Source organism: Cinclus cinclus, chromosome 26 (assembly GCF_963662255.1).
Source record: "Cinclus cinclus chromosome 26, bCinCin1.1, whole genome shotgun sequence".
Lineage (NCBI taxonomy): Eukaryota > Metazoa > Chordata > Aves > Passeriformes > Cinclidae > Cinclus > Cinclus cinclus.
Genome location: NC_085071.1, coordinates 5,523,765 through 5,549,520, shown reverse-complemented (window position 1 = coordinate 5,549,520; position 25,756 = coordinate 5,523,765). Strand labels below are relative to the sequence as shown.

At 51.1% G+C, this 25,756-nt stretch overlaps 3 protein-coding genes across 4 annotated transcripts; 2 read left to right on the top strand and 1 right to left on the bottom strand.

Moving 5' to 3' along the window:
* The first annotated feature begins 401 nt into the window (after positions 1 to 401).
* LCK (LCK proto-oncogene, Src family tyrosine kinase) lies at positions 402 to 5,167 on the top strand. 2 transcript variants are annotated; one of them, XM_062509312.1, is made up of 12 exons: positions 402 to 503; positions 604 to 685; positions 769 to 859; positions 943 to 1,041; positions 1,159 to 1,262; positions 1,369 to 1,518; positions 1,842 to 1,994; positions 2,680 to 2,859; positions 3,281 to 3,357; positions 3,451 to 3,604; positions 3,937 to 4,068; positions 4,895 to 5,167. In XM_062509312.1, the coding sequence occupies exons 1-12, from the start codon at positions 402 to 404 to the stop codon at positions 5,095 to 5,097; spliced, it is 1,527 nt and encodes a 508-aa protein (XP_062365296.1). In that variant the 3' UTR covers positions 5,098 to 5,167. The 2 variants fall into 2 exon arrangements, with proteins under 2 accessions (XP_062365296.1, XP_062365297.1); XM_062509313.1 differs by lacking the exon at positions 1,842 to 1,994.
* Positions 5,168 to 6,077: 910 nt separating this feature from the next.
* HDAC1 (histone deacetylase 1) lies at positions 6,078 to 17,376 on the top strand. Its single transcript, XM_062509055.1, has 14 exons — positions 6,078 to 6,126; positions 9,269 to 9,381; positions 9,771 to 9,888; positions 10,133 to 10,207; positions 11,164 to 11,302; positions 12,297 to 12,438; positions 13,229 to 13,321; positions 13,636 to 13,744; positions 13,828 to 13,968; positions 14,182 to 14,290; positions 14,383 to 14,513; positions 15,235 to 15,381; positions 15,497 to 15,566; positions 15,847 to 17,376. The coding sequence occupies exons 1-14, from the start codon at positions 6,078 to 6,080 to the stop codon at positions 15,872 to 15,874; spliced, it is 1,464 nt and encodes a 487-aa protein (XP_062365039.1). The 3' UTR covers positions 15,875 to 17,376.
* Positions 17,377 to 20,307: 2,931 nt separating this feature from the next.
* On the bottom strand, positions 20,308 to 23,191 carry MARCKSL1 (MARCKS like 1). Its single transcript, XM_062509098.1, has 2 exons — positions 23,129 to 23,191; positions 20,308 to 22,512 (listed from the first exon to the last, which is right to left on the bottom strand). Exons 1-2 carry the CDS (start codon positions 23,189 to 23,191, stop codon positions 21,937 to 21,939), a joined length of 639 nt encoding a protein of 212 aa, XP_062365082.1. The 3' UTR covers positions 20,308 to 21,936.
* Positions 23,192 to 25,756: the final 2,565 nt, after the last annotated feature.

The following is a 25,756-nucleotide window of genomic DNA, read 5'->3' as shown; positions in this document are numbered from 1 at the left end:
TGGATGGATGATGGATGGATGATGGATGATGGATGATGGATGATGGATGGATGGATGATGGATGATGGATGGATGATGGATGCATGGATGGATGGATGATGGATGGATAGATGGATGGATGATGGATGGATGGATGATGGATGATGGATGGATGGATGATGGATGATGGATGATGGATGGATGGATGGATGGATGATGGATGGATGGATGATGGATGGATGATGGATGATGGATGGATGGATGGATGGATGGATGGATAGATGGATGATGGATGGATGCAGGGATGGATGCAGGGATGGATCCAGGGATGGATGCAGGGACAGGGACCTGCTGGAGCAGGAGGAGAGGCAGGGATTCAGGTCCCAAGGCTCCCTGTGTCACCTTTGTCCCCTGCAGCCACCATGGGCTGCTGCTGCAGCTCGGAGTACGACGAGGACTGGATCGAGAACATCGACATTTGCGAGCACTGCAATTACCCCATCGAGTCCGACAGCAAACGCCAGGTCAGGAGGGGCTCACAGACCCCAATCCCAGTGGCCAAACACCCCCAGAGGTGGCCAAATCCCCCAGGCTGAGGGCTCACAGGGTTCCGTCCCCTGGCAGAGGCTGATCCGCAACGGCTCTGAGGTTCAAGACCCTCTGGTGTCCTACGAGTCCCCGTCACCTCTGTGCTCCCCCATACAAGGTGAGGCACGGCTGTGGCTGCGGGGTGCCGGTGACACCCCCAAACTGGTCACTGCCACCCTGTCCCTCCTCTTGTCCCCCCAGACAAGCTGGTGGTGGCCCTGTACAACTACGAGCCCAAGCACGACGGGGACCTGGGGCTGCGGAAGGGGGAGAAGCTCCGTGTCCTGGAAGAGTGAGAAAATCCCAGAGGTGTCCCAGCACCCCCGGGGGTCCCTGCAGGGTCTGGGGGGGTCTCACTGCGCTGTGTCCTTGCAGGAATGGGGAGTGGTGGAAGGCGCAGTCGCTCACCACGGGTCAGGAGGGACTGATCCCCCACAACTTCGTGGCTTTGGTGAACAGCCTGGAGCCCGAGCCGTGAGTAGGGAGCGAGCAGCAGCAGAGTCCCGGCGGGATCTGAGCTCTGGGAAGGAGCCAAAAAAAACCCCCAAGGGTCGGGTCCCCTGAGCGCTATCCCTACCCCGTGTCCCCCAGGTGGTTCTTCAAGAACATCAGCCGCAAGGACGCCGAGAGGCAGCTCCTGGCCTCGGGAAACACCCACGGCTCCTTCCTCATCCGAGAGAGCGAGACCTCCAAAGGTGCCACCCGCGGCTCCCTCGGGCTCTGGGGGGGCACAGCAGGGGGCTGGGGTCCCACGGGTGACCCTGTCCCTGTCCCTGTCCCTGTTCCTGTCCCTGTCCCCAGGCTCGTACTCGCTGTCCGTGCGGGACCTGGATGAGAGCCAGGGAGAGACGGTGAAGCACTACAAGATCCGGAACCTGGACAGCGGCGGCTTCTACATCTCCCCCCGCAGCCCCTTCGGCAGCCTCAGGGAGCTGGTGCAGCACTACACACGTGCGGGATGGGGCGGGAATGGGATGGGGATGGGGAATGGGAATGAGTGGGAATGAGTGGGAATGGGGCGGGAACAGGATGGGACGGGACGGGACGGGACGGGACGGGACGGGACGGGACGGGACGGGACGGGACGGGATGGGATGGGACGGGGACGGGATGGGATTTTGGGATGGGATGGGATTTTGGGATGGGATTTTGAGACAGGATGGGATGGGCTGGAGGATAGAAAGGGAATGGAACAGGACGGGATGAGCAGGACCCAAGCCCTGGCTGGTGCTGGGTGCCCCACGCTGGCCCAGCTCTGCCTCCCCCTGGCCCAGGCAGCTCCGACGGGCTCTGCTGCCGCCTGGGCAAGCCCTGCCGGACACAGAAGCCGCAGAAGCCGTGGTGGCAGGACGAGTGGGAGGTGCCGCGGGAGTCTCTGAAGCTGGTGGAGAAGCTGGGAGCGGGACAGTTCGGAGAGGTCTGGATGGGTGAGTCAGGCTGAGGCTGGGGCACCAGAAAGAGCAGCAGGATCCTCCAGCTGGGAAAAATCCAGCTGGGATCTCACATAGCACAGCCCAAGGTGTGGGACTGGGGCTTTGAGGGTCCTGGAAGAAGGGAGAGCCCAGCACAAACTTCCCTTTCCTGCCATCCCTGGATCCCTGCACTGCTGGTGGGGACAGGGGGGACATGTGGGATCATGGAGCTGCAGAGCTGCTGGGTTTGTCCTCACTTGGGAGTGTCCCTTGTGCTTGGAGTGCTGGAGCAGCTGTGGGGGCTTGGAGGCAGATCCAGCCACATAAACCCCTCCTGCTCCCTGAGTGCTGTTCTGGGGAAGCCACCGAGGTTACCCTGCTCCCCCCATCCCATCCCATCCCAAAATCCCATCCCAAAATCCCATCCCAAAATCCCATCCCAAAATCCCATCCCATCCCATCCCATCCCATCCCATCCCATCCCATCTCTCCCTGCTCCCCTCCATCCCTCCATCCCACAACATTTTGGGCCGTCAAACCCCATCTCCAGCCAATCTTCCCAACTCCCACCCAACTTTTGGAACCTCCAGCATCTCCTCTTTGCCTTGGGATGCTCCCTGGAGCCGCCCTCCATACCTGGCACCACCATTCCCACCTGCCCTGTGTCTGGATCCCGTTTTTTCCCTGATTTTCCCCCAAGGATTGTACAACGGGCACACGAAGGTGGCAGTGAAGAGCCTCAAGGCTGGCAGCATGTCCCCCAGCGCCTTCCTGGCCGAGGCCAACCTGATGAAGAAGCTGCAGCACCGGCGGCTGGTGAGGCTCTACGCTGTGGTCACCAAGGAGCCCATCTACATCATCACCGAGTTCATGGAGAAGGGTGAGGCCACCCCGGCTGCCTGCAGGTGCTGCTCCATGCACAGGGATGTGTCCACAGAGCTCTGGAATTTTAAGGCTGGAAAAGATGTTCAGGGAAGAGTTCAAGCTGTGAAAAATCGCTGCCTAAACTGGCCCAGAGCGCTGTGCTGGTCATTTCTTAAACTCCTCCAGGGGTGTGACTGCAACACCTCCCAGTGCAGGCTCCAAAAACAGTAAAAATGAGATTGCCCGTGTGGAAATTTGTTAATCTGAGAGATTGCTTTGCCTCCAGCCCTCTTTGTTCTCTCCCACCTCCATCTTGGGGAAAAAGAACTTTGTGTGTTCTCCTGCCCAGAGCCTTTTGTCTTTTTTGGGGGGGGACAGTGCCTTTGTGACCCCCACCATGGCCCCCCAGGAGCTGACAACTCCTGCTTCCATCACAGGCAGCCTCGTGGACTTCCTCAAGACCTCGGAAGGAGTCAAGCTCAGCATCACCAAACTGCTGGACATGTCAGCGCAGGTGAGAGGGAAGCAGAGAAATGGGGATGGAGCTGGGAGAGCTCTGCAGGGCTGGAGCTGTTAATTAACAATTGCAATCCGTTCATCATTACAGATTGCCGAAGGCATGGCCTTCATCGAAGCCAAGAATTACATCCACAGGGACCTGAGGGCCGCCAACATCCTGGTCTCGGACACTTTGTGCTGCAAAATCGCCGATTTTGGGCTGGCCCGGCTCATCGAGGACAACGAATACACGGCACGGGAGGGTGAGCCCAGCCCAGCCCGGGGGGGTGGGGTGGTCACAGAGCTTGGGGACATCGCGACAGGGACCCCCAGGCAGCCTGGACCTCTGGGGAGCTGCAGCAGGGAGTGCCAGGATGTTTTCCCCTTCTCCATCTCTCTCCCCGCAGCTGGAGGGGGACCCAGGGCTCCTGCTTCCCGTGGCTACCGCAGGTTCAGGGGGGCTCGGCCACCAAACCCAGCTCGCCCCCAGGCAGCGACAGAGCCTGGCTGGGGGTTGTCACATCGGATTAAACCCAGCGCGATGATTCCAGCTCAGCCAGAGCTCTTTATCCCCTCCCCTCCCGTCGCTTTCCAGGGGCGAAATTCCCGATTAAGTGGACAGCACCCGAGGCCATCAACTACGGGACGTTCACCATCAAGTCGGACGTGTGGTCCTTCGGGATCCTGCTCACCGAGATCGTCACCTACGGCCGGATCCCGTATCCAGGTCAGGATTTTGGGGCAGCTGCGGGGCTGGCACGCCCACGAGTGTGTGCATGCAGTGCTGCACGCACGCCTCTGCCAGCCTGGCTCCCTGCCCTCCATCCAGCCCGGCTCCCTGCCCTCCATCCAGCCCGGCGTGGCTTCACCGGACACGGCCCCCAAAGCCACCTGGGGAGGGCTTGGAGGGGCTGAAAGGGGATGGGAGGTTCCCCCAGGTGCGGTTTTGGGAGGGTGGGTGGTACCCGAGACCCAGATTGGGTTCTGGGTGTTGTCCTGGCAAGGGTGACCAAGGCCGGGGTGGTACCTGTCACCCAGACTGGGTTCTGGGTGTTGTCCTGGCAGAGAAGATCAAGCCTGGGGTGGTCCTTGCAAGGTGGGGGTGGCACAAATTGGGTGCCACAGTGGTCACTGGTAGGAGTGACCAACTCCAGGGGGATCTCTGTGTCACTGAGGTGACCCAAACTGAGTCCTGGGCATTGTCCTGGCAAGGGTGACCAAGCCTGGAGTGGTTCCTGTGGCCTGGGAGTGACCCAGACAGGGTCCTGGCAAGGGTGACTGACACTGGGGTGCTCTCTGTGATACTGAGATGACCCAAACCAAGACCTGTGCATTATCCTGCAGGGTTGAGGAACCCTGGGGTGGTCTCTGTGATATTGAGATGACTCAAACTGAGACCTGGACATTGCCCTGGCAAGGGTGACCAGCCCTGGGGTGGTTCCTGTGACCCAAACTGAGTCCTGGGCATTGTCCTGGCAGGGATGACCAACCCCAGAGTGGCTCCCACACCACAGGGGTGACCCAGACGTGTTGCCCTCCCTCCTTCCCTCCAGGGATGACCAACCCCGAAGTGATCCAGAACCTGGAGCGGGGCTATCGGATGCCCCAGCCGGACAACTGCCCCGCAGAGCTGTACGAGCTGATGAGGCAGTGCTGGAAGGAGAGCCCCGAGGAGCGCCCCACCTTCGAGTTCATGAAGAGCGTGCTCGAGGATTTCTTCACCGCCACCGAGGGCCAGTACCAGCAGCAGCCCTGAGGGTCCTGCAGCTTGCACAGCCCTGGTTTGGGGTGCTGGGGGTACCCCCCATCCCCATGGACATCACCCCGGGCTGGGGGTGAGCTCTGCCTGGAACTTGCAGGGAAGATTTGAAGCGCTCCAGAGCTTGGGAGCAGCGGATTTCGCCCCCTTCAGATGGGGATGGACGGCCAAAGCAGACCCCCCGAAAAGCTGGGGGATGGCACAGGGAACTCTGCTGGTGCCCGGAGGGTGCCCACCCTGCTGTCCCTGCGTTTTCCAGGGGGCAGATCCAGGCTCCATCCCCCCAGGAGGTGCCCAGGGGTCACCTCACCCCGCTCTGGCTGTGCCCCCCTTTGCCCCCCGGTGATGGCCACTGCACCCCTCAGCCGTGGGATGTTCCTTCTCCACCCACGGCATTTGCAGGACTCGTCCCACAATAATTTTGGGGAAATAAAAGCCTTTTCAGCGGCGAGGGGCTTCGCAGTGCCAGGCTGCCATGGGATGGGGTCTGCGGGGTGAGACCCACGGCGGATGGACCCCACTCGCACCACCCCACTCCGGGGAGCCCCTTGGACCCCCCTGACCCCACCCCAGCCCTGTGAGATCCCCCCGGCCCCTCTCTCGCCCACCCACGTGGGTCAGCCCTGCCTTGGGGACCCCCCTCTCCTGGGATGGTTCATCCCCACCTGCCTGCCCCCCCCTCAGGGAATGGTTCCTCCCCTCCCACCTGGACCCTCTCCTCTTTTGCCCCCCCCTCAGAGATGGTACAGCCGTCTCCCCCATCCCTCGCAGCAGTGGTATAGCCCAAGCGCCCCGGCGCTCAACCTAACCTGCTAGGTGCCGCTACGGCTTGGGATTGGTCATAGGGCGGAAGGGGACGGAACAAAGAGCTGTGATTGGATAGAACGGGCGCGGGAGGTGGGGCCGCGGGCCCGGGGCGGGCAGGGTTGGTTGCGCGGTGCGGCGGCGGGTCGGGCGCTGTGAGGGGAGGCAGGAAAATGGCGCTGACGCAGGGGACGAAGCGCAAAGTCTGCTACTACTACGATGGTGAGGGGCTGCGGGCACCCACCGGGATCGCCGGGCCTCGGGGGAGCCGTCCCGGGGCGGGGAGGAGTGAGGGGCTGAGGGGGCATCGGTGATGGTGGGGGGGGGTGGGTGAGGAGGCGGGGTTGAGGGGAGGGGGCGAGGAGTGAGGGGAGAATGGGAGGGGATGGAGATTACTGGGGGTGAGGGGTCACTGGGGGTGATGGGAGTCACTGGGGAGGGCGGTGGGGTTGTCTGTGGGGGTAATGGGGGTCACTGAGGGACGATGGGGGTGCTGGGGTGGGATGAGAGGTTGGTAATGGGGACCACTGGAGGATATGGAGGTGAGGGGCGGGTTTAAAGGTTGTGGGGAGGTCACTGGGGGTTCAGGGATGGATGCTGGGGGTGATCAGGGCATGGGAATCAAGGATTGTGTGGGGTTTGTATTGGGGTTGAGGGGCATAGGGAGAGTGCAGGGGGCAGGGCAGCGATATGGGGAGGAGAATGGGAAGAGTGGGGAAAAATCAGAGGGGTGGAATGGGATGGGGAGGTTTGGGGATCTGGGGATTTGGGAGATGGGAAAGGCTGGGAAGGGACAGGAGGCCAGGAGAAGCTTTGGAGATGCTGGAGGAGGATTTTGGGGAGCTCTGGATGGGCTCTGAGGAGGAAGAGCCACTCCTGGGATGGTGATTTTGGTGTCAGGAAGGAACAAAAAGGCTCTGGGAGCCAGCGTGGCTGTCTGTCCAGGAGCATCCTTCACTTCTGGGTTGTGGATTTTGGTTGTGCCTCACCATCCCTGTGGAGCAGGGAAAGAACAGAGTGGCCAAATCTCTCACTGGGTGTCCTGGGGGAGAAATCCCAGTCCTGCCCCTCTCCTTTTCCCTTTTCATTTGGCACCCTGACTCGTTTTCTGTTGTGCAGTTCTCTGTTCCATCACGGTTTTTAGCCTGAAATCAAATAAAAACTTGGTCTTGCTGTTTTTTTCCCCTCTCAAAGGATGTGCCCAGTGCTGGAGTAGTGCAGGAGGCTCTTCCAAATCCTGTGCTGAAGGCTTTTTATCCCCTCTAAAAATGTGAATTTTTTTTCCTCAAATGTGAGGTTTTCAGCCCTTCTGGGTTATAATTTTTAAAGGCACTTAATTATATGTGAAATACAAAATAAGGAGTTGTTTTGTGTGAAATGCTGCTGCCCTGCAGGTCTTTGCTGTGCAGGAATTTCACAAATTTGGGTTCCATACTCTGTGGTTTTAGTGCCTTTTTTTAAAAAATATATATATTTTTTTTCACTGTTCTTTTGTGACCAGCTCTCGAACATCCACGGCTGAGGGGAAATAAATAATTTGTTTCTTTGAGCCCTTTATTTTTATTATTTCATCCTCCACACTGTGAGGTTGGAACAGCCCAACCTGGTGTGGGAATTCCCTGAATTTCATGGGATGAAGGAATTGGGGTATGGTATCCAAAGGGTCCTTTATAGGAATCCTGAGGGGCTGTGGAAAGGTTTGGGTGGAACACCTCCATTCAAAGCTCCCCATGAAGGGATTTGTTTAACCCCAGCAGAACCTGCTAAATTCACACTCCTTAATCTGCTCTGACGTCCAGGAGCAGCTGATCCATGGATCCAAAGGGCTTGGGATGTGCTCAGCACAGGGAACAGGAGCTCAGGGTTGGCCCAGGGCATTCCCTGGACAGCTGATGGTGATTTTTTTAAAAGATTCACAGGATTCTGTGCTGGTATTTTCTAAGCAGAGCCTCAAAGATCTCTTCCAAATTCCCCCAAACCTGGATTTAGAGATAATAAAATACATCCCTAAAACTGTCAGGATGGTTACCCTGGGAAAACACCAGCATGGATTTCCAAAATTGTAGAAAATATAATTATTTTCACTGAAAAAAAAAAAAAGTATTTAACTGAAAACCATCCTATTTACTGAAAGAACATTTCCCCAGAGCTCCACAGACAGGTAAATTCCAGCAGCACACTTGCTTGGATGTGGGATTTGCTCCTCTGGCATCTCCTTTTCCTGTATGAAAATAGATTGCAGGTCCACAGGAGGAAAAAATGCTTCTGCTGAAGGTGGAGAGTGGTGATGAAATTTGAATTCTCCCCACTGAGTCACCGGCCAGACCAGATTGGGATTGGATCTGCTGCTTCCCAAAAGGAGCAGGAGTTGTTCAACCCCAAGAACAACTTGGTCTGGTTTCCCAGGAAAATGAGGCTTGCAGCCAAATCAGGCAGCAGGCAGAAATCTGAAAGTGAAATTCCTCTGAATTTCAGGGAAATGAGTCCCCCTGGGAAAGGAGGGTGAATAAAACCCCAGTTTTTATTAAAGTTAGCAGTGAAGTGCGAGCTCAGTTTGGAGCAGAAAATCCACGTGGGGAGGCGACTTTGTTCCTTTAGTCCCATAAAATCATTGCTGGGAGGTGGCTGGAAAGGCTTGGGAATCCTCTGGAGGGCTTCAAGGAATAAAAAGGGCTGCAGACAACGTGGAGCTGTGAGAGCAGAGCTGGGTGGTGTTTGCTGAGTTCAGAGTTCCCTGGATCCCAATTCCCTTGGGTAAACAGGAGGAGAGTGAGGCACAGGCCGGGTGTTCCGGGGCTGAGTCACTGTCTGAGCCGGGATTAACTCCCCTGGCCCCCGGGGATCCTGCTCCCTGCCCTCCCTGAAACCTGGGAGACATTCCTGGCACTCAGCCCAGAGCTCCTCTGGCCCCAGAGCCTTCCTGTGTGCTGGCAGAACCATGCCATGCTTTGGGGTGGGAGAGGATCCAGCACCAATTCCTGCCCCTTCCTTCCCCTGGTGCCATTCCAAACTCCCTGCCTCACCTCCCCTGAACTTCCAGACTTCTGCCTTATTTGAGGGTGAATCCGTGGATATCCGTGTGCCAGGAAGGTGGAGAAACAGATCCCAGAGGGGGCTGCAGTTCCCTCTCCAAAAGTTGTGGATAAATTCAGAAATTTCTGCTGAATTTATCAGCAATTTACTTTCTGCTTTCCAAATTTCTTTTCTGCTTTCAGAATTTGTTTTCTGCTTTCGGAATTTCTTTTCTGCTCTCCAAATTTCTTTCCTGCTTTCAGAATTTGTTTTCTGCTTTCTGAATTTACTTTCTGCTTTTTGAATTTGTTTTCTGCTTTCTGTGAATTTCTTTTCTGCTTTCTGCTTCCAGGGGATGTTGGGAATTATTACTATGGCCAAGGACATCCCATGAAACCCCACAGGATCCGTATGACCCACAACCTCCTGCTCAACTATGGGCTCTACAGGAAGATGGAGATCTATGTAAGTGTGGGGCTGCTCATTATTAGATGTCATAATTTATCTTTCAGGCTTTAATTGTGGAGCTTTTCTCCTAGAGGAAAGGAATAAACCTCAATTTGTGGTGTATTTGTGTATTCCTGGCTCCTTCTCAGTGTTGAAGTGAGGAGTTCTGTACTTCAGAGAGGAAAATTGGAAAACTGCTTTTTATTTTTTAATCCTTGAAATTAAATTTATTCCCACATCTGTACATACCCACTCACCAACAGCACCATTCCTACCTTTCAAATTCAACTTTTTCCTACTCAACACCTCTGCTTTGATATTTTTTGCAGTTCCTGGGGGTAAATCTGGGATTGGGATGGGAATCAGGGGAGGGGATGATTGCAGAGCACTCCTTGCTGTCCTTGCAGCGTCCCCACAAGGCCAATGCAGAGGAGATGACCAAGTACCACAGTGATGATTACATCAAATTCCTGAGGTCCATCCGCCCTGACAACATGTCTGAGTACAGCAAGCAGATGCAGAGATGTGAGTTCTTCAAAATGGCAACAACACAGTCCCTGGCTTTCACATCTATCCCTTAGCTTTTATTATTTATTTTATATTATAATTTATGTTTTAACAATTTCTGGCCGCTTTTCGAATCCAGACGGTTGGTGTAAGATTTGGGTTTTATTTCTGCATTTTTATTGCAGAATTTTTATTATTATTTTTGTTAGTCTTTATTTATTTCTGGTTTTATTGCAATGATTCTTTTCCATTCTCTTCCCAGTTAATGTTGGGGAGGACTGCCCTGTGTTTGATGGGCTCTTTGAGTTCTGTCAGCTCTCTGCTGGAGGATCTGTTGGTAAGATCACAAATCCTGTGTGTTTTTTATTGTGTTTTGTGTAGTTCTGTCCCTTTGAACCTCTTGCTGACTCCATCATTAAATCCAGATTTCTCCAAGCTTTGCCTGTTGAATCCCTTTCCATTTGTTAATCACTAATTTGGGTTGCCTCCCTGAAGGTGTGAATGGCTCTGTAACATCACCAGTGACAGAGTTAAAACAAAACCACAACAGCACGGTTGAATAAAAAAAAAAAAAAATCAACCTGAGCTTTACATGAAAATAAAAATTGTAAAAATCTTACCTTGAGCAGACACAACCTGGAAAGAAAAAAAAAACAACAGAACAAGTTGACTTTCGCTGCTGATTTTAAAAAAACATCAACTCTGGACATGAGGCAAAACAGAAACTGAAAGGTTTGAGAGCTGAAAACATTGAAATGGTTTTTTTTTTATATTTTATTTTTTCACTATTCACAGCAAAGCTGCTGGGGAGCTGTTTGTGTGAGAGCTTTGTGGCTGCTGCTGCCACAATGACACCTCCAGTGTGCATTTCCTGTGCCACCAGCAGCTTTTAAAGCAGCTCTGTGCTCTCTCTCTCTCTGCTCCCAGGGCTGGAGAGTTTAGAATTTATTTGGATCCTGGGAGATTCCAGGACGTGCAGAAAATTAATGGAAGGGGCTGTGAGGAGGAGAACTTCCTTTTACCTGGATGCATTTTCACTCAATAACCTGAATATATCTCAGATAAATCCCAAATTGTCTCCAGTGTGACCCCAGCTGGTGACTGTCTTGTGAATCAAAACCAGGAAAAAATTCAAAATATCCCCCATTTTCCTTTAGTTTGTGGGGAACATCCAGAACCTTGAACAGGAACTTCCACAAAAAAACCCCCTTGGAGGAGCTGGATCTTCACTTCAATCTCTACCTCAGGCTTTTTCACTGCTGTTTTTCACCTCTGTGTGCTTCCCTCCCCCAGCCAGTGCTGTGAAGCTGAACAAGCAGCAGACAGACATTGCAGTGAACTGGGCAGGAGGGCTCCACCACGCCAAAAAATCAGAAGCTTCTGGATTCTGCTACGTCAACGACATCGTCCTGGCCATCCTGGAACTCCTCAAGTATGGGCAGCACCACTGCTCTCCCTCCCTCATTGCTTCCTCATCTGTATTTTGATTTTATTCCCTATTTTTTCCCCCCATCAAAAATGATTTTTTGAGCTTTGCTCGCCTCTCCTTTGTGCAGTAGAGGATTTTTGGAGTTTTGTTGTTAGGGGTTTTTTTTGGTTTGTTTTGTTTTTGTTTTTGTGTTTTTTTTTTTTTTTTTTTGGGGGGGTGTTGTATTTTTTGCTGATTTTTTGTCGCTCCCCTGTGGTTGTGACAGCTTCTGGTTCCAGGAAAACCTCACTGGGGGAAGGCAGAAAAAATGTGCATAAAAATGCAAGGGATTGGTTGAATCTGACCAAAAACTGCATTAAAAATTCAGCAATTCATTGGCTGAATCTGACCAAAAACTGCATTAAAAATTCAGCAATTTATTGGTTGAATCTGACCAGAACCTGCATTAAAAATTCAGCAATTTGTTGGCTGAATCTGACCAAAAACTGCATTAAAAATGTGAATTAAAAATGCAATTGATTGGTTGAATCTGACCAAAACCTGCATTAAAAATGTGAATTAAAAATACAACTCATTGGTTGAATCTGACCAAAACCTGCATTAAAAATGTGAATTAAAAATGCAATTTATTGGTTGAATCTGACCAAAATCTGCATTAAAAATTCAGCAATTTATTGGTTGAATCTGACCAAAACCTGCATTAAAAATGTGAATTAAAAATACAATTCATTGGTTGAATCTGCCCAAAATCTGCATTAAAAATTCAGCAATTCATTGGTTGAATCTGACCAAAACCTGCCTTAAAAATGTGAATTAAAAATGCACTTTATTGGCTGAATCTGACACAAACTCACCAGCAAAAATCACTTTATTTTCTGTTCCTTCATCTCTTTCCCCTGGTAATCCTGGCCTGAATTCCATGCTCTCCTCCCAGTTTCCTCTGCTCTGCAGGCAGTTTTTGCTGGGAATAAACACAATATTCTGATTTTTTTTCCAGGTACCACCAACGGGTGCTGTACATTGACATTGACATCCACCACGGGGATGGGGTGGAGGAGGCTTTTTACACCACAGACCGAGTCATGACCGTGTCCTTCCACAAATATGGAGAATATTTCCCAGGAACTGGGGACCTGAGGGTGAGAACCACAAAATTTCCCATGAAATTTGGGTTTTTCCAGCTTTTTCTGGCTGTCCCTGTGTGCCGGCCATTTTCTGAGGGCAGAGGTGAGGATGGGAAGTTCTCTGATTATTTGTTCAACTTATTATTTATTCGGTTTATTATTATTTATCCAAATTTTTGCTCTCAGTTTTCTCTGGTGGGGTTGTGCTCACCAAAAAAAAAAAATTAATTACCTCAAAAGTGAAATTTTTGGTGACACAAACTCTTGGGTGAATTTGTTTGAGGGAGTGGATTTTTATTGGCATTTCCTGCTGTGACTCAGCCCCGTGTCACCTGTGGTTTGTGACGTTGCCACAACTTCTGTTCTCGGGGGTGAAAGGTTCTTTACTTCTTTTTCTGGGATTTTTACAGGAATTGTGGATTTTTTTTTTGGATCTAAATCCTCTCATCTTTTTTTCAGCCCTGCCATGAGCTTGGTGCTGCACCATAAATAAAATAGCAATTTTTAATAAACCCTTGGGTGCGAGAGTGATAAAATTAAAACATCTTATTATTTCAGAGTAAAGTGATAAAAGAAATATTAAAATACCTATTATTTCAGAGTAAAATATTTTTATTTTAAAGCAGAATTTGATGACTGAATCGATTCGCTGACCGATCCGGCCAACCCACACCGCTGCCGTGCATCTCTGCAGGAAATTAATCTTTAACAATATTAATGCCATTAAATATTTGCTTAATGTGGAGTCCAGTTTGGAGCAGGATTTGGGTTTCTGGTGAGCTCAGGTGTCCTCTCTCACCCCCAGGACATCGGGGCAGGCAAAGGGAAATACTACGCTGTGAATTACCCGCTGCGCGACGGCATCGACGACGAGTCCTACGAAGCCATTTTCAAACCTGTGAGTGCATCCTCTCCTGCTCAGGGTTCCTCTGTGGGTCCCACTTGGTCCTTGGGACCGTTCTTTGAGGGATTTTATTGAGGTGGTTTTTTTTTTTTTTTTTTTTTTAAATTTATTTATTCCTGTGGTAACACTCACCAAGGGCTCTGTTCCCCCCACAGACAATCGGGGTCTGTGCGGGAGCTCCTCGGTGTGAGAGCCCCAGTGTCAGGGCAGCTGTGGGAGCTCCAGGGATGGTTCCACGTGCCTGGCTGTCCCTGTGCTGCTGGGACAGTGGCCTGTGGGCAGGGGGGTGACAAGACTTTGTTGTTTAGGTGATCTCCAAAGTGATGGAGACGTTCCAGCCCAGCGCTGTTGTCCTGCAGTGCGGCTCCGATTCCCTGTCTGGGGACAGGCTGGGCTGCTTCAACCTCACCATCAAAGGTAGGAGCTGAGCTGAGCAGGACATTCCTGGGAATTTGGGATTTATGCCGCATAGAGTGTGACCCTTTTTTTTTGTACTTCAGGCCATGCCAAGTGTGTGGAGTTTGTGAAGAGCTTTAACCTGCCCATGCTGATGCTGGGAGGAGGGGGGTACACGATCCGAAACGTGGCTCGCTGCTGGACCTATGAGACTGCTGTGGCCTTGGACACTGAGATTCCCAATGGTAATTCCCCCCTGGAGCCCTGAAACAGGACTTAGGGTCAGTGGTACCCCACTAAGAGCTCAGGGAAATGGTGCTGCTGGGGTTCTCTTACCTCTGGGTGATGCCTTTTGGATGCCCTGTGGAGATCCTGGATGCCCTTTTGGAATCCCTGAATGCTGGACATGCTCCTGCTGATCATTTGTTTTTAATTACCATTAATTCCCCCTCCCTCAGAACTTCCATACAACGACTACTTTGAGTACTTTGGGCCAGACTTCAAGCTCCACATCAGCCCCTCCAACATGACCAACCAGAACACCAACGAATACCTGGAGAAAATCAAGTGAGTGCTGGGGCAATGACCCTTCCAGGGAAGGGCTGGTGGCCTTGGGGGTGGCCCCTGGTGACAAAGTGTCCTTCCCTGGCTGGCTCTAGGCAGCGGCTCTTCGAGAACCTGCGGATGCTCCCTCATGCTCCTGGGGTCCAAATGCAGCCAATTCCTGAGGATGCTGTCCAGGAGGACAGTGGGGATGAAGAGGAGGATGATCCTGAAAAACGCATTTCCAGTGGGTGCTGGGAGTTGTTCTGGGAATTGTGGTGGCAAAAGCCCAAAAGCTGAGCAGGATCCACGAGTTCTTCATGAGGAGGATGTAGGGTTTAGATACAATTCTGACTCCAGGATTTCACCACCTTGCTTTGTGGGAACAGCCAAAATCAAACCCTTGAGCTGGAACTTGGTGGGGCCCCCCCAAAAAACCCCGGGGAGGGGCTGGAGCTTCACCTGTCCCAGGCTTTTCACTCTTTTGGAATCCATTCCCACCTCCCTGCTGGATTTTTGTAGGACAAAGCACTGTAGGATCTCTCCTGCCAGGTGATTTCCAGAATGAGTAAAACTTTGGTTTTTAAAGGAAGAATTCCAGCAGTTGCTGAGTGCTGGGACAGAACCCTTGGCAGAATCCTGGGTGTGATCCCAGCAGTGAAAAATGGAGTTTTCTATCCAGCTTGGGATCTGGCAGACAGAGATCAGCCAGTGGGAGGCTGATTTTAAACCTGCTGTCAGGTCTAGACATCCCACTGTGCCTAATCCAAGCTGTCCATGTGATCCTGGAGCACTTGGCAAGGGATGAGTTCAAAAAATGCGGCAGGCACCAAAAAAAAAAAAAAAAAAAAAAAAGATTTTATCGTGGCTTAATCCTGATTTATGTGAGCTCCACTCAGAGAATTAACACTGGGAGCCTCCTGATTTTAAAAATCTGCTCAGCCAAGCTCTGTCCTCTCCCCTGGCAGTCCGAAATTCCAACAAGAGAATATCCTGTGATGAGGAATTCTCCGACTCCGAGGACGAGGGCGAGGGAGGGCGCAAAAACGTCGCCAATTTTAAAAAAGCCAAACGTGTGAAAGCTGAGGAGGACAAGGAGGAAGAGGAGAAGAAAGGTGAGCAGCAGGGCTGGCACCTCCTGGAATTCTACCTGCAATTCTTTCCTCCTGGCACTGCTCTGGGTCTTTAATTTGATTTTTTTTTTTTAATTTTTTTTTTTTTTTTTCCCAGATGAGAAGGAAGAGGAGAAAGCAAAAGAGGAAAAACCAGCACCAGCAGCAGCAGCAGCAGAACCCAAAGGGTGAGCTTGGCTCCTGCTCATGCCCAGGTTTGGGAGGGTTGAGGGGTTGATGTGACAATTTGGGTGGCACTTTTTTTGTCACAGGTACCTCACTGGAAGAAATTTGCAGGTGTTGAAAAGGTTGAAAAATCAAAAACATTACTCTTTCTTTCAGCAGTGCATTAAATTTTAGCTGAAAATGAACCAGATAAGCAACACTTTAAGCCTCGTTGTTCGATCCAAATGCAAATTGATTTAAGCCAAATCCTTAATTTTTTTTTTTATTTTTCTGTTTCCCCAGGGTGAAGGAAGAGACAAAATCCACCTGAGTGGCAGCAGCTGGCCAGGTGTTGTTATAGGTTTAGCTCCTGGGTTTCCTCCTCCCCACAGGATTTCTATTTTATATATGTTTTCTGTATATATTTCTATATAATTGTATAAAATGACTGGAGAACTGTAAATTATTCCTTGCTGCACTCCACTGGGAGCAGGCAGGGGAGGATTGTGCTGAGCAGCCCAGGGGAGTTTCACTCTTTGCCTTCCACTGCCCCTCCTTGGTGTGGCTCTTAAAAAAAAAAAAAAAAAACACAAAAATCACTTCCTCCCTTCTGAAATAACCTTGGAAAAGAATAATTTAAGTAGAAGTAGTGTCTGCATTTCAGGTTAGGTGGAAAGATGGCCATCAATTCTTGTTTTTCCTGGAATTTTTTTTTTTTTTTTTTTGGTGTTTTAAATGGAAGAATTCCCACATGAAACCTGGGAGAGACATTGGTGGTCTGCAGTTGGATTCCACCACGACAAAAATAAAAAAAAGTAAAACAAAAAAAAAACAAAAAAAAAACCCACAAAAACCTGTGAGCTGGTGCCACTTCTCAGGGTCAAAATTGTGCAGTTCTTGAATTGAGTTGGCTCCTCCCTGCAGCAAACTTGGGGAAAGAGATGAAGCAGCTGAAAAGAAACTTGGAAAATCCTTTTTTTTTTGGTTTTTTTTGTTTTTTTTTGTTTTTTTTTTTTTTAATTTTTAAGTGAATCAGCCCCAGAGCCCAGATCTGGAAAATATAAAATGAAAATCACCCTTAAGAGGTGGTTCAGTTTTCCAAGATCTCCTGGATCCAGGGATTGTAGCAGCATTTGATGCACCTCGAGGGAGGGAAGGAATGGGATTTTTTTTTTTTTTTAACTTGGTTTTTTATTCCCTTCTTTGGTTAGGGAAAAAAATTCCTCCCCTTTGGCTTCACTTTTCTGCTGAAACCCCAAAAATCCCCTCAAATCCAGCCCAGATCTTTTCTTGCTGTGTGTCCCTTAAAAAAAAAAAAAAAAAATTTGATTTTTTTTCCTTATTTTTAAGCCAAGTTTTCCAACTGAACTTCCCTCCCCAGGCCAGTAAATCCTAATTATTTTTTTTTTCTTTTTCTGAGGGAACAGCAGATGGGGCTCTGAGCATTTTCACAGCTCCTCTCCCTCCTCCCACTCATCCTCACCCCCAGATCTCTTTTTTTTTTTGCCTCTCCTTTTGTACAGCTGAGTTGTTTTTTGAGGGGAAAAAAAATAACAAAAAAATTAAAAAAAATCAAACCCAACAACAACAACAACAAAATAATTTTTTTTTTTTTTGGACGGGGAAAAATTTGAGGTTTTTTTTTTTTTTTTTTTTTTTTTTTTTTTTTGGAATTTTTTATTTTTTTCAGGCAGTTCCCACTGGCTGCTCTCCTTTCTCAGGGGGATCCCTGTGGAATTCCAGGGAGCACTGCTGAGAGTTTCAACTCCAATAATGCTGCTAAAACTTCACACAGCTTCTTTTTCTAAGGGTTTCTTTTTTTAACTCCTTTTTTTTTTCTCCCCCTCTTTTTCCCCCCCTTTTTTTCCCCCCCCTTTTCCCCTTTTTTTCCCCCCCTTTTTTTCCCCTTTTTCCCCCCCCTTTTTTTCTTCCCTTTTTTTCCCCCTTTTTTTTCCTCCCTTTTTTCCCCCTTTTCCCCCCTTTTTCCCCCCCTTTTTTTCCACCTTTTTTCCCCCTTTTTTCCCCCTTTTTCCCCCCTTTTCCCCCTTTTTTCCCCCTTTTTCCCCCTTTCCCCCCCCTTTTTTCCCCCTTTTTTCCACCTTTTTTCCCCTTTCCCCCCCTTTTTCCCCCCTTTTTTCCCCTTTTTTTTCTCCCTTTTTTTCCCTTTTTTTTCCCCTCCCTTTTTTCCCCCTTTTTTTTCCCCCCTTTCCCCCCCCCCCCCTTTTTTTCCCCTTTTTTTTCTGGAGTTGTTTTATTTTTATTTTTTTTTTAGTCTCATTAAGGTCCGAGTGAGGTTTTTCACTCTGATTTTCAGTGTTTTTATGTGAAGCAAAAGAGAGATCAGTGTAACTTTGTGTCTGGGGAATGTGGGAGGGATGGGAAAATCTATTGTGGTTTTTTAAAGATGTGTTTATTTTGAATTTTCAGAACCTTTGTAATAAAACTGCTCCATTTCTATGGCTGGTCTCCTTTTTTTTGCTCAATTAATTAATTTTCAAAGCTGTTCTTGGATCTCATGGAGATCCCAACAAAAAAAAAAAACAAATTAAGAGGTGGGATTAGGATTTTGGAATAAAAACAAGGCATTAATTCCCTTCTTCATTCAGGAATGTTGATTTAATTCCATCCACCAAAACATTTATTTAAATTATCCAGCACCAGGACAAAAAAAAAAACTACTTGAATCCCTTTTGTAAATTATTAATTTCTTTGTAACTTTTGTTTTCTTTTTTACCTTTTTCCCAAGTGTTTTGTAAAAACAGCCTTGAGATTCTCCCTCTGTCTGGAAAAAGGAACTCAAAACGTGATGGGTTTTGGGGATTTTTTTTTGTTTGTTTGTTTGTTTGTTTTTTTTCTCACACCTTCACCTGGGGTGGTTTTTATTCCCAAATTCCAGCTGGGTTCTCATCCTTGATCCTGGCTGGTTTTGTGGCTGGAGTGGAACAGTTTGGGAATAACAAAGAAATGGGGAAGAGAATGGATTTAATTCATCTTTAGCCTGAATTTAAGTGGTTTTACCCCAAATCCAAGAAGATGAAAATTCCTTAATTTCATTAGGAGCAGCTCCATTGTGGAGCTGAGTGCTGCTCACACCTGAAATGGCCACAAAAACCCCAAATTTGCTCTTTTTGGACTAAAAAAAAAAAAAAAAAAACCCAAAAAAACCAAAAACAAACAAACAAAAAAAACCCCTACAAACAGAAAAGCAGCTTTTGGGAGCTCCATCCTCCATGCCCAGCATTAAATCCCCCACTTTTGGAACAAAACTCTGGAATTTCAGTGGAATCCCATTGAATTCCCCCAGGACTTCCCTTTTCCAGGATTCCTAAAATGGCTGCCAGGCCGCAGCTCTGCCGGGTGCTCCCAAATCCCACTTTTCCTTCCAATTTTGGGGAAAAAAAAAAAAAAAAAAATCCCTTTATTTCACCCCTCTGCTCAATGAAATGAATCCCTTTGGGAAGCAGATCCCTGATTTTGGTTTCCTGGCATAAAAAGTGAAATTTTTTGGGTGTTTCCAACTACCTCAAGGCTAAGGATGAGCCCAGATGCTCCTTGGCCTTCCAGGGTGGTTCCTGTGGGGTAGAAAATGATTTGGGGATTATTTTAATTTAATTTAATTTTATTTTTTTTTTACTCTTCTCCAGCCAAAACAGTTGGGTTGAGAAAACAGGAGAGCAAGGCCAAGAAATGGAGGAAAAAAAAAAATTGGGAAAATCCATCCCAGATCCCAGGGACAGGAGCAGATTTTGGGGATCTCCTTGGGAAAATCCATCCCGGATCCCAGGGACAGGAGCAGATTTCAGGGATCTCCTGGGAAAATCCATCCCGGATCCCAGGGACAGGAGCAGATTTTGGGGATCTCCTTGGGAAAATCCATCCTGGATCCCAGGGACAGGAACAGATTTTGGGGATCTCCTGGGAAAATCCATCCCGGATCCCAGAGACAGGAGCAGATTTCAGGGATCTCCTGGGAAAATCCATCCCGGATCCCAGGGATCAGGAGCAGATTTTGGGGATCTCCTGGGAAAATCCATCCCGGATCCCAGGGATCGGGAGCAGATTTTGGGGATCTCCTTGGGAAAATCCATCCCGGATCCCAGGGACAGGAGCAGATTTCAGGGATCTCCTGGGAAAATCCATCCCGGATCCCAGGGATCAGGAGCAGATTTTGGGGATCTCCTGGGAAAATCCATCCCGGATCCCAGGGATCGGGAGCAGATTTCAGGGATATCCTTGGGAAAATCCATCCCAGATTTCAGGGATCTCCTGGGAAAATCCATCCCAGATCCCAGGGACAGGAGCAGATTTCAGGGATCTCCTCAAGAAAATCCATCCCGGATCCCAGGGACAGGAGCAGATTTTGGGGATCTCCTCAAGAAAATCCATCCCGGATCCCAGGGACAGGAGCAGATTTTGGGGATCTCCTTGGGAAAATCCATCCCGGATCCCAGGGACAGGAGCAGATTTCAGGGATCTCCTGGGAAAATCCATCCCAGATTTCAGGGACAGGAGCAGATTTCAGGGATCTCATTGGGAAAATCCATCCCAGATTTCAGGGATCTCCTGGGAAAATCCATCCCAGATCCCAGGGACAGGAGCAGATTTCGGGGATCTCCTGGGGAAAATCCATCCCAGATTTCAGGGATCTCCTGGGAAAATCCATCCCAGATCCCAGGGACAGGAGCAGATTTCGGGGATCTCCTGGGGAAAATCCATCCCAGATTTCAGGGATCTCCTGGGAAAATCCATCCCAGATCCCAGGGACAGGAGCAGATTTCGGGGATCTCCTGGGGAAAATCCATCCCAGATTTCAGGGATCTCCTGGGAAAATCCATCCCAGATCCCAGGGACAGGAGCAGATTTCGGGGATCTCCTGGGGAAAATCCATCCTGGATCGCAGGGATCTCCTTGGGAAAATCCATCCCAGATTTCAGGGATCTCCTGGGAAAATCCATCCCGGATCCCAGGTGCAGGGAGAGAGGCTCCATTGTCGCCTCCTTTTTCCCTTTGTTCAGGAAATCTTCGCTCCCAGCCTCTCGCCTTTTGTGTTCTTTTCAACCCAGAGGAGCTAATCCCACTCTAAAAAAAAAAAAAAACACCCCAAAAAAAACCAACAAAAAACCCCCACAAAATCCCAAAAAAAACCCCTATTTAAATTAAACAATAAAACCCCCAAACTCCAAATCAACAATTTCATCTTTTAAATACTTAAATTTCGGGAAGAAATCTTTAAAAAAAAAAAAAAAATCTTTAAAAAGGGAGGGGAAAAAAGGGATGGGGTGGGAAAGTCCTTTGTGGTCGGGGCTCTGCATCTGCTGCGAGTCAATTAACAGCGAGCTCTGATTAAAGGCAGCAGCTGTTGGGTTAAATAAGCAACTGCGATCTTCCTTCCCTGGCATTCGGGACAAGAAGGACTCCAGTTCTCCCATAAAGGGCTCACCCTTTATTCCTTTCAAAATGTTACAGCTTTTGTCTGGTTTTTTTTTTTTTTTTTTTTTTTTTTTTTTTTTGTGTGTGTGTATGTTTTATTTATTTTTTTTTTTTAACAAGTTAGAAAATTGCAAATCAAGTGTTTTTTTTTTTTTTTTTTTTGGCCATTAAAAAATTATTTACAGAGAGAAAGAACAAAAAGAAAAAAAACAAAACCAAAAAAACAAACAACGTTGGCTTCACATTTTACAGCTGGTAGGGCCCCCTCTCTCCACCCCACACCTTAAAAAGTTATCTCTTAAAACAGAATTAAACACAGCGGACTTACAAGCTTTATGGTTTTAAGCCAATAGGAGACGTTATAAAAAACTAACCAGATTAGCTTTTTAAACCATCGATTTCTATATAAAAAGCACGAAATACTTGAAATGAAAAGTCAGAACCAGGAATGTAAACTGAGAAAATAAAGACAAAAAAAAAAAAAGAAAAAAAATCAATAATTCCATAGAACAGTCAGTGGGACCGGGAGGAGAGGGGACAGTCTGGAGGTCGGAGAGATCCAGAGCAGGATTTGGGATCCGTGTTCTCACAAACTGTAAACTCCAGTGGCGTCCGCGACAAATCTTCCTCCCCAGTCTTGTGTGGTTTTTTTTTTTTTTAATTTTTTTCTCTCTTTTTTTTTGTTGTTCTTTTTTGTCGCCGTTATTTATTTTTTTTTGTTGTTGTTTTTTTTTTTTTTTTTTTTCCTCAAGGAATTCAGCTCAGACTACTCCAAGTGGCGGCGGTGGGAATCCAAACCAGCTTTTCTACCAGGAACGGGGAGGGGGGCACAGAGCAAAAGCTGGATACCTGCAGGGAGGGGAGTGCTGTCAGTCCTAGGAGGGGCCGGGGCGATCCGGGCTGGGCAAGGAAGGACACAGGGCGGTGTGAGAGTCCCCGGTGAGGACGATGCCCGAGCGGTCTCTACTCTTCCTTCTGCTCCGGGCTCGTTGTGGGCTCCTGCCCCGCGGTTTTCGAGGCTTCCTCGGGTTTGCCCGCGGCTCCCGGGCTCTCCCCTCCCTGCTGCTGTTGTTGTTGCTGCTTCTCCTCCTCGTGGCTCCCGGCGGCTTCTCCTCCATCCTCGGGCTCAGCCCCGGGGCCGCCCTGCTCCTCCGCCGGTTCCTCCTCGGGGGGAGCCGAGGGTTGCGGCCCCCCCGCCGGGGTCTCCTCGTTCTTGCCCTGCTCCTCCGTGGGCGAGGAGCCAGAGGAGTCCCCGGCTTCCTTCTTGTTCTTCCGAAAGGAGATCCCGCTCAGCTTGAAGGATTTCTTGAACGAGAATTTCTTCTTCTTTTTAGGGGCGTCCTTAGCGGCCGCGGCCCCTTCGGTTTTGGGGTCGCCGCCGTCGGTGGCGGCCGGGGCGGGCTCGATGGTGTCAGCACCGCTCGCTTCGCCTTCGAGCTCCTCTTTTGGGGATTCCGCCGAGCCGTTCCCGTTCTGGGGGGCCACCTCGACCCCCACTTTGGGCGTCATGTCCCCGTTGTAGATCACATGGCCGTTCTCCTGCGGGGGGAGCGCGTTAGGAACCGCCGGGACCCCCAAAACCCCGCGTCCCACAAAGCCGGCAAAACGGGGGGCACCGAGCACGGGAAGGAGGGGGGGGGGGGGGGGGGGGGGGAGAACCGGCTGGGGAAGGGGCAGCACGGAGGGGAAAAGGAGGGGTTTGTGCCCCCCGGTGGAAACGGGGAACAGAGCGGGGCACCCCCCCCCCCCCGAGGGAAAGGAGCGCACCGGGGAGGGGGGAAAAAATGCCGGAAAAAAAGGCAAACCCCCCCAAAAAATGGGGTGCAGCTAGCCTAGGTTAGGGTCTCACGGGGGGGGGGGGGGGGGGGGAATACGCTCGGTGTGGGGGGGACCAGCGCGTTACCACCGGGCGGCGCCCGCGCTCCGCTCCCGGTACCGGGACCCGCCCGGTGCCGGGGGGGAGCCCAGAGCGGGCGGTGCCGCATCCCCCGGTGCCCACCGGGCAGGAGAATTTCCCCGCCAGAGGGAGTGAGGGGGGGAAAGCAAAGAAAAATTCAACACGGCTTCATCACCGCGCCCTTCCCTCCGCGCCTTTGTCCTCCCCGGAGGGGCGCACGGCGCCCCCCCGGTAAATCCCGGTACACGCGGTACCCACCTGCCCGTTGGCTTTGGCCGTGTCGGGGTCGCCGCCCGCCGCCTTGGAGCCCTGGCTGCCCATGGTGCGGCACTCGGGGAGGTGCCGGCCCCGCCGCGGCGGCTGCGCTGGGCGGGAGTGGGGCGAGCCCCCCGGCGGCCGCTGATAAAGCGAGGGGCGGGGGCGGGGACGGTGCCGAGCCCGCCCCGAGGGCGGGGGGAGAGCGCTGGAGCCACCGCCCCGCCGGGTACCGGGGGGTTCCGGGGGCTCCCTACCCCCGCTTGTGCGCCCCCGAAAGTGGAGGGGTGGTGGGGGCACCTCCTTTCCTGGGTGGGGTCTCATCACCCCCCGGGTGCTGCTCCCCCATTCCTGGCGCCTTTAGGGTGCTGCTGCTTCCCCCAGCCCCAGAACCTCTGGGTGCCTCTGTTCCCATCGCCAACACCCCCGCAGCGCCTGTGCCCCCAGCCCCGTCAGCCTTGGGGTGCTGCTCACCCCATCCCTGTCACCCCCGGCAGGGTCCCATGGTGCCACTTGGCCCTTTCCCGTTGTCCCCAGGACTGTCCCGGTGCAGGTGGCTTCAGTCCTGTCCCCCCATGATCCTGTCCCCCCAGGGTGTCTCATCCCGGGGTTTTGCTCATTCCAGGGTCCCTCTCATCCCCGGGGTGTCCTGCAGCGGGGACAGGCTGTGCCGTGTGTCACACCCCTCCTCACTGAGCACCCTGGCACACACACACACACACACACACACACACACACGCACGGGGGTTGTTCCCCTTTGGCTCTTCCTCCTCCTTTCTGATTTCCCGGAATAGGAGAACTGAAGAGAAGGGAAAATGGGACTAAACTGATGGACTGCTCGTGCTGGCCGGGGGCCTGCAGCATCCCTGCCAGGCATCCAGCAGTGCCCCTGGGGATTCACTCCCTGCAGCTGGATTGAACACAGCTGGATTTCACTGGGAGCTCCCAAAATCCAGACCCTTTTGCGCCAGCTCAAGCCACCGACATTCCTTCAGGACATCTCCCAAGTGCTTATATCCTAAGCTCTGGAATTTTTCCAGGCATCCTGCTCCCACCAGAGCTGCTCCAGAGCCAGCACGGGTGGCAGCACCCCCTGTCCCCAGCACCCAGCTGTGCCACAGAGCCCAGCAGCATCCAAGGCCAGACTCCAAGGGGAAAACAATGTCCCGCTGTGTGTGCTGCACCAACAAGGTCATGTTTTGTCTCCGGCCTCCCTCCCTCCCCCCTGGCACATCAGCTCACCCCCCCCCCCCCCGTTAGAGCGAAATTGCTGTTAATTAAAACAGGCGGCATCTTCCTTATTGACTTTTGGGTGCCAGTTGATAAAAAGCCCTTGGATGGCTGCCGGGGTGGCCGCGAGGGCCGGAGCATCCCGAGCAGCCACAGGAGCTGGGCACGGTGTTCCCTGCTGGAAAACAGGAGTTCCAGGGAGGTTGTTGGCTTTGGGAAGACCAAGGGAGTGTGGGAATAGAGGATACACGATGTTTGTTCCCAATCCCAGCTCCAGGCTGGTGTTTCCAGCTGAGGGTGGGAGCGGGATCCTGGCGGATCCATGGCTGGGGAGCCCTTCCCAGCATCCTGTTCAGTGCTGGGAAATATCCACATCAAATTCATACTTCCCACCTTCCTGGAGTGATTTTCAGCCTTTCTGCTGGGGGTCATTTCATCCTGGCTCTTCTCTTCGGGAATGTAAAGAGTTCTGCTGTCCCATCCCAAAATCCCATCCCCAAATCCCATCCCCAAATCCCATCCCCAAATCCCATCCCCAAATCCCATCCCAGCACCTTCTGGCTGTGCCAAAACCACCTCAACCAGCACCGGCTCTCACAGCGCCCGTCCAAATCCAGCCCTGCCACAAAACAGCCCCAAAATATTCCCATCTCCCATCCCAAAGCCACAGGGAACCCCAAAGGGGAATGGCACCAGCAGCTCATCCCCACTGGACCATTCCCACTACTGGGGGGCTCTGGGGGTGCTCCCAGCCTGGCTCTGCCTGCTGGGTTGGGGACTTGTTGGGACTCGTGGGGAAGCATTTCCTTGGATTTAAGGGGATTTATGGGGTTGGGGTCGGGGTTAGGGTCATCAGCGACCCCATGGAGACGTGGAACCTTTTCCATGTTTTGCCAGAGGAAAAAGAATTTCACCCCACGCCTCTCCCCTGTCCCGGAGCAGCAGCACAGGGGTGTGATGTGTAAACTGCAGCTGGGCAGGACAAGAAGCAGAGCTGGGGGGTGACAGTGACATCCCCCCACCACTCCTGGCCGGCGTTTTTCCAGCAGCTTTCACCTCCCAGGAATCCCCGTCCCTCCCGATCCCGGCTTTTCTTGCGGAGCCTCTCCTGCAGCAAGGGCTGTGGTTATAAATAGCCCCGTTCCCCGCGGATTCTCCTCTTCCACGGCACATCTCCGTCCTCCCCTGCTCCTTCCCGGGATGGATCCTCTGCCTCTGGAGCCCTGGAGCTCCGTGGGGTCCCCAGGCACACCCACACCCGGCATTTCCAGCTCCCAGCTTTTCCTCCTCCCTGAGTGGCTGGGGACATGCGGTGACACCGGGGTGGAGGACAGAAACCATCAGAAACCAAAAACTGCTGAATGCCAACATTACCCGAACACCATCCCAACCCTCCCAGTG

Bases quoted from the DNA above. Each gene is read 5' to 3' on its own strand.
- LCK (XM_062509312.1), top strand. From the start codon at position 402: ATGGGCTGCTGCTGCAGCTCGGAGTACGACGAGGACTGGATCGAGAAC. The intron at 1,042-1,158 runs GTGAGTAGGGAG...CGTGTCCCCCAG, and splicing joins AACAGCCTGGAGCCCGAGCC to GTGGTTCTTCAAGAACATCA. The intron at 3,605-3,936 runs GTGAGCCCAGCC...GTCGCTTTCCAG, and splicing joins CGAATACACGGCACGGGAGG to GGGCGAAATTCCCGATTAAG.
- HDAC1 (XM_062509055.1), top strand. From the start codon at position 6,078: ATGGCGCTGACGCAGGGGACGAAGCGCAAAGTCTGCTACTACTACGAT. The intron at 12,439-13,228 runs GTGAGAACCACA...TCTCACCCCCAG, and splicing joins CAGGAACTGGGGACCTGAGG to GACATCGGGGCAGGCAAAGG. The intron at 14,291-14,382 runs GTGAGTGCTGGG...GGCTGGCTCTAG, and splicing joins GAATACCTGGAGAAAATCAA to GCAGCGGCTCTTCGAGAACC.
- MARCKSL1 (XM_062509098.1), bottom strand. From the start codon at position 23,191: ATGGGCAGCCAGGGCTCCAAGGCGGCGGGCGGCGACCCCGACACGGCC. The intron at 22,513-23,128 runs GTGGGTACCGCG...CTCCCCCCGCAG, and splicing joins CGGCCAAAGCCAACGGGCAG to GAGAACGGCCATGTGATCTA.